Here is a 12,117-nt window from a genome sequence, read left to right as displayed (position 1 = left end):
AAATCAGCCATAGTTTTATTGTATATTTTCTAAGTTTTATGTTTTAAACTTAGGAAAAAAATTATGTTACTTGCCTCAAGGGAAATTCTGCCAAACCAGGCAAAAAATGAACTGTATACAGAACGAGCATAACCAGGTATATTCCTGATAAGAACGAAAGCTAAAATCTGAAAGACAAAATCAAATTGAATGTTTTAAAAACGAATGTCTATAATGTATTCAATTTATTTTATAGGTATCCCTGAATGCCAAACCTAGTGATTTTCAAACTGTGTGGCAAAAAACCCTAGGTTCTGTGATAAATAATGAGGAATTCTGCAACATGACTATTATAACAGGACAAACAAGTTACCTATAAGAGCTATGAATGTAACCAACATCCACAGATAGGCAATACACTTGTACTAGCCAAAATTCCATAGAAGTGTAAAAGCTTTCAAGTTCTCTAGAACACTTCATAAGGCTAGCTGTGATAAAAGAAAATTAAGAGTGGTGGGCATGGGTAGAAATGAAGACATTCAAAGAAAACTAACATCCCATGAAGATTTCAAAATGAATTAATCACAAGTAAGTGTGAAGGTATCAGATTACATCTAGCAAAATATACTGAGATAGCAAAGAAGTTCCTAAAAACAGAAGGGGGAGGATGCATTTCAGAGATCTGTCTATTGCCTTAAAGCTCCTGGAGCAGCGCAGACATAAAAGCTTATCCCATGGAATTTTAATTCGGCTTATCTCTATCCGGTTTAAACCTTAATTCGGGCAGCATCCCTATATTATCAGATGGTTTTTGCAGCCTAATTTGCTGCCAAAATACAGCCCAGGTCCATTCCTGCTTTCAGGAGTGCACTGCTGGCCATTTTCTCAAGCCAGAAAACTCCCAGATCTGAAAAGAGCCAGGAGGAGTGGTGGACCTGAGATGTATTCAGGGCGGCAAATTAAGCAGGAAAAAAAGTCTGATAAAATCAGGATGCCACCCAAATTAAGATTTAATCCAGATAGAGATAAACCGAATTAAAACACCATGGGATAAGCTGCATAGAGTCAGTCCTTGGTATCCGCTGTGGTTTGGTTTCGGGATACTCTGTAGATACAGTACCAAAATCTGTGGATGCTCAAGTCCCAGTAAATACAATGGCATAGTAAAATGGTGTCCCTTATATACAATGGCAAAATCAAGGTTTGCTTTTTGAAATTTATACATGTTTTTTAATATTTTCAAACTGGATGATTGAATCTATGGATAATAAAGAATCCATGGATAAGGAGAGCCCACTGTACAAAGAATAAAAACGTTTTGTCTGCTTGTGGATTTTTTTTTCTCATGACCCAGCATGGCTACCTTTGTTTATATCTGCTGTTAAGACCCAACAAAGATCCTAGTCACATATGGGTGTTCTTTAAAAAATCCCAAGTTCTGCCTATTACTGAAGAAAGCTTACAGCAGTTGAATGAGTATTGGTGATCACCGTGATGTGCAGAGGAGCAATCCACAAATCTACTAAAGCTGGTGCAAAAGGAATAACCCACAGTATTTGTGGGTTGCTCCTCAGTACCATCCAGAAACCTCAGAGACAACACTTGGTTAGTGCCTTATATCTGCTGTCACCCTTCTGCACATCTGTGAGGAGATTTTAAGAGTCCACTGCTTGATTTAAGGTAATTGCAGTTTGATGTTATGGATGAATTGGGTCAAACTATGATTAGTTTAAATCTGAGGTTCACAACCTCTTTGGTCTAAAGGGCACCATCCAGTGTTCAGGGAACTGTGGATATGATTGTATGCCAAGACTAACTCATTTTTTCCCTTAACATCTCAGTGCATGACCACACTTTCATCCTCCTTCCCAGCACATAAGGACGAGGACAACGATTACTTCTTCTCATTCACTGCCAACATCTAGGGAGAACTGTGTGTGCGTATGAGTGTGTGTGTAGCTGAGCTGAAAGTTTCCATCCACCCACACCTAATCTTCACCAGGATAGCTGTTTCACTGCTGCTACCAGCAGGCAGAAAAACAGCAGTCTCAGTCAGAATCACTGGGGATGGGTTAGTGAAAAGCTTCTCACAACCTCCTGTGATTGTGCTGCTCTTGCTGTTTCTCAGCTGCCTTCACCTCTCCCTCTCCTCAGGTGTCTCCATGGACATCAATATTTCTCTTCTGCAAAGAGCAGCAGGAAAATATCAAGTTTGGTAAGAACTGCTGCAGGGAAGAAAAAAAGGCTTTCTCATTCCCCAAAGATTTCTGCTCTTTCCAACACACACACACCTACCTTCCCCAACACAGCTCAGCATGCTGCATGCTGAGATCTGCAGATTGCCAATTGATTTTGATAGACTTCCACCTCTCTTTCCTGATTCACTGAAATCATTGTTCCAGCTTTGCTAATAGCAATTTCAGAGCAATGCCACCCAGATGATCAGTAAAACATTTGAGAAAAGGGAGAGGGAAAAGCTGAAAGTCAGTAGCTGCCAAAGCTCACAGGCAGCCCGTAGGTAGTGCACCCCAGGATTCAGCTAGCCAAAATAAAACCAGTTTCAACAAATCACACATCTAAATTTGTACATAATAAACTGCAGTTAAACTTGCAGTTAAACTTGGATGCTTCCAATCTCCTCACAGCTATACAGAAGAAAGAAGAAGTGAAAGTGAACAATTATTTTTTATTTTATCTTCTATTTGTCATTTAAATTATTTTTGTTTGTTTGTTGCAAGAGACAATGAAAACTTTGTATTTTGAGATAACATAAAAATGTCTTTAATGAACTAACAAACAAACAAACAAATGCTCCCAAGGCAATTTGATCTCATAGATATGGAACCAAAATGGAACTCAAGGTTAGAGGAAGTAGCTGCAGTTGTCTTGATGCAATGATCACACGTTTATGGGAAAAGGGGGTGAAGTGCTTTATCCTATAAGAAATTCTGGTCACTAAAACTAGCTTTTCTTCATCTTAGTAAATGGGTGTCACCTACCTCTGTGTAAAAAAACCAAAGTACGGTATGTTGTAACGATAAAACACCCCACCCCAACATGACAATGCTAGCCTCATCAAGTGAGTTTGGCTTGAAGGAAGGCTATCATGGAGACAGAACGTCCCAGGAAAGTGGATGAGCAAGCTGCAGGTTCCAACACGACAGGATCCAGCCCTATAGGCATGTGTGAACTCCAGTGCAAGACAATCATACTGCCTACCCCTCAGGTGTATGCAATGAGCATACTTACTGTAGGACAGGGGAAACCATAACAGTAGTATATAATAATGGCCCCATACAGACAGGCAAAAATAAAGCTGCTTCGGGTCACTTTGGAGGTATGCTGTTTCAATTATGCATGTGTCCTAAGAGTCTGGAAGCTGTGCTCTAGTCCTTAGGACTGGATCTTGGCTTTGGCACGGCTTCTGGATTCTTAGTACGCATGCATCATTGGAACAGCATGCCTCCAAAGTAACTTGAAGCAGCTTTATTTTGGCCTATCTGTATGGGGCCAATGTGTACTATTGCTGGTCCATTAAAACTCACACATTGCTGCAAATTTTTAACTCTGTTCTACCATAATTTAGCAGTTACATCTTATTTACTGTAACTGTGTGGAAAGTTAAAAAGAAACCATAAGAAAGAAAGGAAACATAATTACCTGTACAACTGAAACAGACGGATGCATTTCATTGCATTCAGCTTTGTTTTTACAGCTACTTGCCCAAATAGAGTAGGTCTAAAACCATAAAAAGCAGAATTAAGCGAAATGAGATAATTATTTTACAAGGTTAGAAATGAAATCATTCTATTGAATGGGTCATAATAAAAATGCCGTCCTTATAATTTATAATTAGGCTACAAACCTGTTCAAAATTGTTTGAGAATAAACGTCTTGAGATGGGATGTATTTCTGATTACAGGCAGAAGGTCATTTTTCTTCATTCAAATAGGTGAGACAATTTGATTCAGAGTCTTTGTAAGCATGCCTTTAGTACAATTGGCAAAAGAACTCTGAACTAAATTTCTAAAGGTGAACAGCCTGGCTTCTTGTTGACTGGTAAACACTGTTCACTACTTGTTTTCATGACAATTACCTCATCCTAACTAGTAATAAAGTAGTTAATAAATGCAATACAGGCATATCTCACTTAACAAAGCCACTGATGAAGAAGCTCCTTTTTAGAGAGTCTCCCCCCTCCATCTGCCCAGACCCTCTTTTCCTCCTCTGCGTAGCTGGAAAGATTTTAACAGCATTAGCATTTAGAGGATGCTGAAGAAGGGTTGGAGAAACACAGACTTTTGGTGTTGATTTGCAGTAATGTATGTGTAATAAATATTCAATAAAGCTTGAGCTGGGAAAGAATGGAATTTTACTCTAGCAGGTCCTACTATAACTGTGGTGGCTACCTGCAACAGTCAAGGCAAATACTGTAGTAGCTGCCTCCAGAATTCTTCACTGATCATGTGTGCAGAGCAAAACAGAGAAAAGAGGAAAGCAAATAAGCCTCCCTCATCAGCTAATCCCAACTTGTTAAAAAAGTACAGATCTATAAGTTTGACCACCAAAATGAAAATCTTAACAAAAGTGCAGGCCAGAGAAATAAAAAGTCATTTCTGAATACATTTTGGAAGAAGCTCTCAAGTAGTCTGTTGAAAGTTCAAAATGTTATTATTTATGCAAGCCTTACTAACCTGGTTGTTTCATTTCATGTGTGAATAAATAAAATAAAATGACTAAAATGTTTGCAGAAACATCATGACCTGCCATTCTTTTTCATAGTGTAAAAATTTATCCCTATTCTTTCCACATTATTTCTGCCTCTGGTACCAAATTTTCTGGGAAAATGTCATGTTCAGGAACACATCTGCTTCATTAACTGAGGCATACCTGTAGTTGAATAGTGTCTTGGGTAAACTTACCAAGAAAGAGACTACTGAAAGAAATAATAAAGTATTTGAAACTTTGCTGGGAAAGAGAGGCTCGCCCTTTCCCTCTGAGAGGGCTTGCCGCTTCTGAAATGTTAGATAAATAAAAGCAAACAACATTCCATGAAAAACAACCTGCAAGAGAAAGGAAAAATTGCTCAATTTCAACATTTAGCAACCATGTATGTACTTGACAATACAATTCACATAAGGTATAAATGTTCTTGTTCACCTACAACATTCCAAATGTAAGAGATTTCTGTCTCTTAAGGAGAGATTAAGAACTTTCTGTTTCATATGGCACAATAAGAAATAAAGTGAATCTCTCTGTGTTAGATATGCAATAAGCAAAACACACACTGGCCTGTTACAGACTGCCAAAATAAAGCTGCTTCGGGTCTCTCTGGAGGTATGCTATTTAAATGATGCATGCATCCCAAGAATCCGGAAGCTGCACCAAAGCTGCACTCCGGTGCTTAGGAATGGAGTGTGGCTTTGGTGCGACCTCCAGACTCTTAGGACTCATGCATCATTTAAATAGCATACCTCTAAAGAGACCCAAAGCAGCTTTATTTTGGCAGTCTGTAACAGGCCACTGTATCAGTGTAACTGTGTGTTACTCTCAATTGGAGAAGACAGGCCAAGATTTTACAGTCTCACTAGTACAACTTACTATGCTCCTTTTTCATCAGCATATTTTTGTTTTCATTACAAATCAGTTACAAAAAACATTTTTTTTTCTGTTTTCATTACAAACTGGAATCAATTTGCTTTCATTTACATAGTGCTGAGAACCACAGGAAGGAAAATTAAAAGAAAATATTAACATACATAGCGATCCAATTTCCACCTAAACCACCATTCATAGATGCTCCCATTTAACTCAAAACATTTAGACAATGGCCAAACAGAAAAAATCTTCTCAAATGTACCCTGAAAAAAATGAACAGAAAAATAATGTTAACATCTTGATTACATCAATTGACCATCTAAGACAAGAATTCAATTTTTTACAGCAGACAATTTCAATGTTCTAAATAGTTCCTAAGATTATTATGCAGAACTTAACTACTCTGTCATACATTTGAAGCAAAAATCCCAAACATAGGAACCAGTGCACAGGGAAGATTTTCCCCCATACAAATCATAGCTTGCAAAGGCAGAAGAAAATGCCTACTCTTTCATGAGAATCCTTCTGGCCTGCCCTCAAAAGCTGATGGACCCCAAAATGTTCCAGGAAGCACTAGTGGGTTTTATGATTGGGATCAACGATGACAGGGCTACAGACAGCATCGCTCATGAGCATCCTTTCCAGCCTGCCTCAAATAAGAAACCTTGGTACACAAAACATCTTCAACAAATGAAGCAGGCTGCGCAATGACTAGAGCGCCGCTGGCAGAGACATCAGTGTTTATCCGACAAGACATGCATAAGAACCTATTAGATTCTTATGGAGTGGCCACAGTGCAGCAAAGAATTCTTTCTACACTGGACGTATTGCGTTTGCAGAGTCTCGTCCAGCAGAGCTGTTCAGGGTGGTTAAAGAGCTAACCCAACTATCTCCCACCCTGAACCCATTATTAGAACCATCTAAGGCCTGCTGTGATGCTTTTAACAACTTTTTTGCAGATAAAATCTCTCGGATAAGGGCTGAGCTGGATACCAGCATTACAACAGAAGCAATAAGAGAGGTATCCAGAGACTCCGTGGACCTTATTAAACTGGATCATTTTGAGTTTGTAAATACTGATGAAGTGGACAAGCTCCTTGGAAGCTTGATCCTTGCCCATCTTGGTTGACTGCCCAGGGTGGGGATGCTATGATTGCATTATTAAAATCTATAATCAATGCATCCTTCAGGGAGGATAAATTGCCATCAAAGCTAAAATTAGCAGTGGTTAACCCCTCCTGAAAAAAACCTCCCTTGAGCCCCTGGCGAGAAACAATTATAGACCGGTTTCCCTATTACCATTTTTGGGCAAAGTGATTGAGAGGGAAGTCGCCTTCCAACTCCATGCCGTCTTGGATGAAACTGATTATCTGGATCCATTTCAAACTGGCTTCAGGACGGGATACGGAGTTGAGACGGCCATGGTTGCTTTAGTCGATGATCTCCACCTGGGCATCAACAGGGGTAGTGTGACCCTGTTGGTGCTCTTGGACATCTTCGATACCATAGACCATGGTATCCTTCTGGAACGCCTGAGGGAATTGGGTATTGGGAGCACTGCGCTCCAGTGGCTCCATTCCTACCTCTTGGGCAGATTCCAGATGGTGAGGCTAGGGGACTGCTACTTCTCTAAGAGGGAGCTGACATCTGGCGTCCCACAAGGCACCATTATGTCCCCTATGCTATTTAACATTTACATGAAACCGCTGGGAAAAATCATCCGGAGACATGGGGCGTGGGGCTATCAGTACATATGTTTCTCTATGTCTCTGACTGTTGCAGTGACTAAGGATGGCATCTCTCCTCTGAATGCCTGCCTTGAGTCAGTAATGGGCTGGATGAGGGAAAACAAACTCAGGCTGAATACAGAGAAAACAGAGGTACTTGCAATAGGCTCCTCTGGTCCGGGGAAGGAAATTTATTAACCTGTCCTTGATGGGGTCACATTTCCCCTGAAGGAAGAAGTTCGCAGTTTGGGAGTACTTCTGGATCCGTCTCTACAGTTATCATCTCAAGTAGATGCAACGGCCAGAAGTGCTTGATACCAGCTTCGGCTGATAGGCCAACTTTTGGTCCCTATCTGGACCAAAAGGACCTTGAAGCTGTGGTACTTGCTCTGGTAATCTCTCGTCTAGACTTCTGTAATGCACTTTACATGGGGCTACCCTTGTACCAAGTTCAGAAGCTTCAATTAGTTCAAAATAAGTGGTACCCCGGGATACGAAATACCCACGTTACGAAATTTCCGGGATACGAAAAAATCCCATAGGAAATAACTGTTCCGGGTTACGAAGGTTTTTTCGGGTTACGAAAAAAATGTTGGTGCTTTTCGGCGCTATTTCACACAAAATCGCGGCTTTTCCCCATTAGCGCCTATGGGTTTTCGGCTTGCGAAGGCTTTTCGGGTTACGAAAGCGGCGGCGGAACAAATTAATTTCGTAACCCGAGGGAGCACTGTATGGCAGCCAGATTGGTCACCAGTTTGTCAAGGTTTGACCATATAACACCAATTTTAAAAAAATCTTCACTGGCTCCCAATTTGTTTCCAGGCACAATACAAGGTGTTGGTTATTACCTTTAAAGCACTATATGGCTTGGGCCCAAGTTACTTATGGGACCGCATCTCCCTATACAATCTGCCCCTCACTGTCAGAACAATGGGGAAGAATTTGTTGGCATTAACAATTAAATTTGTCTCAACTTCTCATTCTCATCTTTTATTACAGCTGCTCCAAGACTGTGGAATAGTCTCCCAGAGAAGACCCGTCTCATTACCTCCCTAGAATCCTTTAAAAGAGCAATAAAAACTCTTCTGGCAAGCATATCCACCCGATTCCCTGTAAGATATAGATCCATCTCCCTGAATAGGATGAGCACACCCTGTTCGATTGTTGCTTTGTAATTTATAGTTTTTAATTGTGAATTGTATGTTTTTTATTGACTTGTTGTATCGTAATTGTATTATATTTTATACTGGGTTGTGATCCCACCTCAATCCACCTGGGAGAGGTGGGAAAATAGAAATAAATTGTATTATTATTTATTATTCTCATCTCAGTCTTTCTCCTTTGGTGAAGAAAGAGATTGCTCCTTTCTTCTGCTGCTGTGTGCAAGGGTGAACAGATCAGGTCCATAATATGCCCTTCTTTGAGGCAAACACAACAGAAGAGATTGTCCATCATAAGATGGGTGTTTGTTCTCATAAGTGGAGCACTTTTGAAAATGGAATTTTGGGCCCTTAGCCTCCAGAGGTATGTGAGAAAATGCTTATCATTTACTGTATGTGATTGGCATCACATAATGAAGTAGCATCAAAACCAAAAAATAACAGGAAATAACAAGAGTTCCACTCCTGAAATATGAGTTAGCAGAGAATGCTCTTCAAATGCTTCTGTTATGGCAAAGAAAAACAAGCAGGAATAGCAGAAACTGTACCCTGTGCATGGGTGTGTACATTAGGGCTTTGAATCTCAACTCTCTCAATTCTTATATATTCTGAGTAAGGCTCTGAGCCGGGGCAGAAGCCATATGAGGTACACAGAGACCAGGAAGAAAATGTGTGGATTATCTATATAAACATGCTTTCTGTGTTCATGATCAGAGAATTATTAAGGCTTTTAGATGGTAAGCTTGAGAGCAGGGAACCGTCTAATTAAAAATAATACAGTAATTGTAAACTGCTCTGATAGACTTTAGGGCTGAAGGGAGGGATATAAATACCATAAATAAATAATAAATAATAAGAAAGCTAAAAGTACTAAAGTTGACATAAAGTATTGTTTAGAGGTTTTATGCTTTGTTGCTGAGCCTTCCCCCACTTCACATTACCTCTCTGAACACATGCTTTTTTATCATAGTGAGACTGCTTAATTTGTCTTTTAAAAACATCTCAATAGTGCGAGCCAAACAAAGGTGTCTGAAACATATTATAAAATTGCCTTAATCTGAAAAGTTTTGATTAGCTTCAGTTAATGACAATCTTTAACTCTGCCAGAAAAAAATGCTGGTATTCCTGCAAATATTCAAATGGAGAAAATGTACTCTGCAATTTAATCTATGCTAAATCAGAGAACCAACATCTCCATGTGCTTTGTACAGCTAGTTGTGAAAACTATTCTGTTATTTGTGAACTATTTAATGCTAAGCCTAAGGCAATATATGCCATATATCTTGTGATGGAGACTATAAATGAACCACGTTAGTCTGAACAGTGGGTGGTGTGTGTGTATTCATTCCCATATCCAGTTGTGAGGTGTGTTTTTAAATTATAGCTGTACAATAAAACACATAATCAAATGGATAACATACACGAGATCTTCTAGCCTAAGCATCGTGATAATCTTATCAACTGGCTTTTTAAAAGATAACACCTCAAGGCAACTGATGGATCTTATTTCAATGTATTGTACCAAGTTGCTGGACATGAACTTTATTACAGTTTAGAAACATGATTTTCAGGCTAACTCCCAGGCTGGATAGGGAAATTTGGAAGCTGTAGTCCCCCCCCCCCCCATTTTTTTTTTTCTTACCACTGCTGTATTAGACTAGGGCCACAAAGCTTCTGTTCTAAAAAGCTTCAAAATGTTTCTCTACAAAGAGACACATCTACATTTTCCTGAACATGAAATTCAAACTTTTTGAAGCTTTTGTGTTTTTAATTTCTTCCTGATGAAATACCAAAATGCACAATTAATCTGCTTTTGATTTATTAAAAATGTCTTTTAATGCCAACAACAAAATATCACAAGGAAATAGTTGTTCTAATTACTCCTTATCATACTGCTAAAAAGTCCAGCCACTTTTAAAACAGGTCATTCTGTCCTTCACTAGAAAGGTTTTGGTACCAGGAATTTAGATAGCAAGTCTACCAAGGATAAAGATATAGTTAAACAAACCAAAAAAGAAAAACACCTCTTTCCAAAGCAAAACTACCAGTTTTGGATACAGGCATAGCCTGATGTGCTTTCTTGAAGTAGATGCTCCACCCTCAGGCCTCTGGATGAACCCATGCATTCCAACACCCATTTCTAGGGACACAGTTAATGTATTTACCACAGAGCTAAAAGCCTGTCAGTTGTTTTTAACAGATAACAGCCTATTCCTTACAGAAACACATGATGTTTACCATGACTGTCCCAAAGAACTGCAAGTGCTTTCCCTTACAATGCATGTAAAAATGTTTGATTTTTTAAATAGCAAAATAGCAAAAAATGAATTCTGTCACTCTGCTTCTCTACCGCAATGTAACAAAAAGTGCAATACAAACCTGAGAATAGGCAAGAAAATATATACAGATGAACAGGAAAACTAATTTCAGCAGTAAACCAAAGTGCCAGAAACAACTGCCTGTGGAAAAAAGCAATAATAAAGTTGAGGTTTTGCTGCTATTTTGATAAGCAATACACTGATATTGTGCTGTACAAGAGACAAGCCGATCTATTTAAAATCTTAATTGAACTAAAACATGGAGAGCATTTGGTGAGCATTCCCAACCCAAGAAAACACCAGATTTTGCAATAGGGAAAAATATTCACAAAGAGATGGTTGTCTGGGGGAAGAGAAAAATGGTAAGCGAGACAACTCTCATCCAGATATACAACCAACTAGTCTAACAAGTTGTAACATAAGCGTTCATAGACTTAGAGCTGAAACAGACCAGCTTGAAACCCAAGCAGCTTGGAGGAGTGGTACATGCACAATGCACACCCTGATGCCACCCCGCAGCTGCCAGGCTGCCCACACATGGGCCAGCTTCACAGCACTCCACAGTGCTCACGCCTTGACTTCTGTAATGCACTCTACATGGGGCTACCCCTGTGCTTGACTCGGAAATTACAGCTGGTTCAAAACATGGCAGCCAGGCTTGTGTCAGGTACATCTAGGAGGGACCACATTACTCTGGTTTTGAGGTCCCTCCACTGGCTGCCTATCAGCTTCTGGGCCCAGTACAAGGTGTTGGTTATCACCTTTAAAGCCCTAAATGGCTTGGGTCCAAGCTATCTTAGGGACCGCCTCCTCCCGTACAATCCTCCCCGCGCTCTCCGGTCCTCTGGGAGGAACTTACTACAGCCTCTAAAATCTAGGCTTGCGGCGACCTCACAGAGGGCGTTCTCTGCTGTCACCCCCAAACTCTGGAACGATCTGCCGGATGAGATCCGTCAGATAACATCATTAGACAGCTTTAAAAAAAGCGGTCAAGACGGATCTCTTCCGGCAGGCCTTTCCAGATTAACCATCCCGGCCCAGGTTCCCTGATTCCCTCATTCCTCCCGTGGCCCCATCTTAGTGATGGTTGAGGATCAACAGAGGGATATCAGGGTTTTTTAGTTTTTAATTGTTGTTTTATGCATTGATATTGTGTTTTAATATGTTATACTGTTTAATACTGTCTTAAGGGGGGGAGGGATAAAGTGTTTTTAATTGTCATATTTTATATTTTACTGTTGTTAACCACCCGGATTGGTCTGCCAGAGGGTGGTATACAAATAAATATTATTATTATTATTATTATTATTATTATTATTATTATTATTATTATTA

The 12,117-nt window shown here is 39.7% G+C and overlaps 1 protein-coding gene across 1 annotated transcript in view; it reads right to left on the bottom strand.

Moving 5' to 3' along the window:
* Positions 1-12,117, bottom strand: part of CASD1 (CAS1 domain containing 1) — a 44,939-nt gene that overhangs the window by 3,736 nt on the left and 29,086 nt on the right. Inside the window, exons 13-17 of the mRNA XM_042474100.1 lie at positions 10,844-10,923; positions 5,739-5,840; positions 4,902-5,042; positions 3,640-3,717; positions 75-167 (exon numbers count right to left, since the gene is read on the bottom strand). Coding sequence (XP_042330034.1) covers positions 75-167; positions 3,640-3,717; positions 4,902-5,042; positions 5,739-5,840; positions 10,844-10,923 — 494 coding nt within the window. The remainder of the gene's footprint in view (positions 1-74; positions 168-3,639; positions 3,718-4,901; positions 5,043-5,738; positions 5,841-10,843; positions 10,924-12,117) is intronic.

This window comes from Sceloporus undulatus, chromosome 6 (assembly GCF_019175285.1).
Source record: "Sceloporus undulatus isolate JIND9_A2432 ecotype Alabama chromosome 6, SceUnd_v1.1, whole genome shotgun sequence".
Taxonomy (NCBI): Eukaryota; Metazoa; Chordata; class Lepidosauria; order Squamata; family Phrynosomatidae; genus Sceloporus; species Sceloporus undulatus.
The sequence above is the reverse complement of the archived record's forward strand: the minus strand, read 5'-3'. Positions and strand labels throughout refer to the sequence as shown.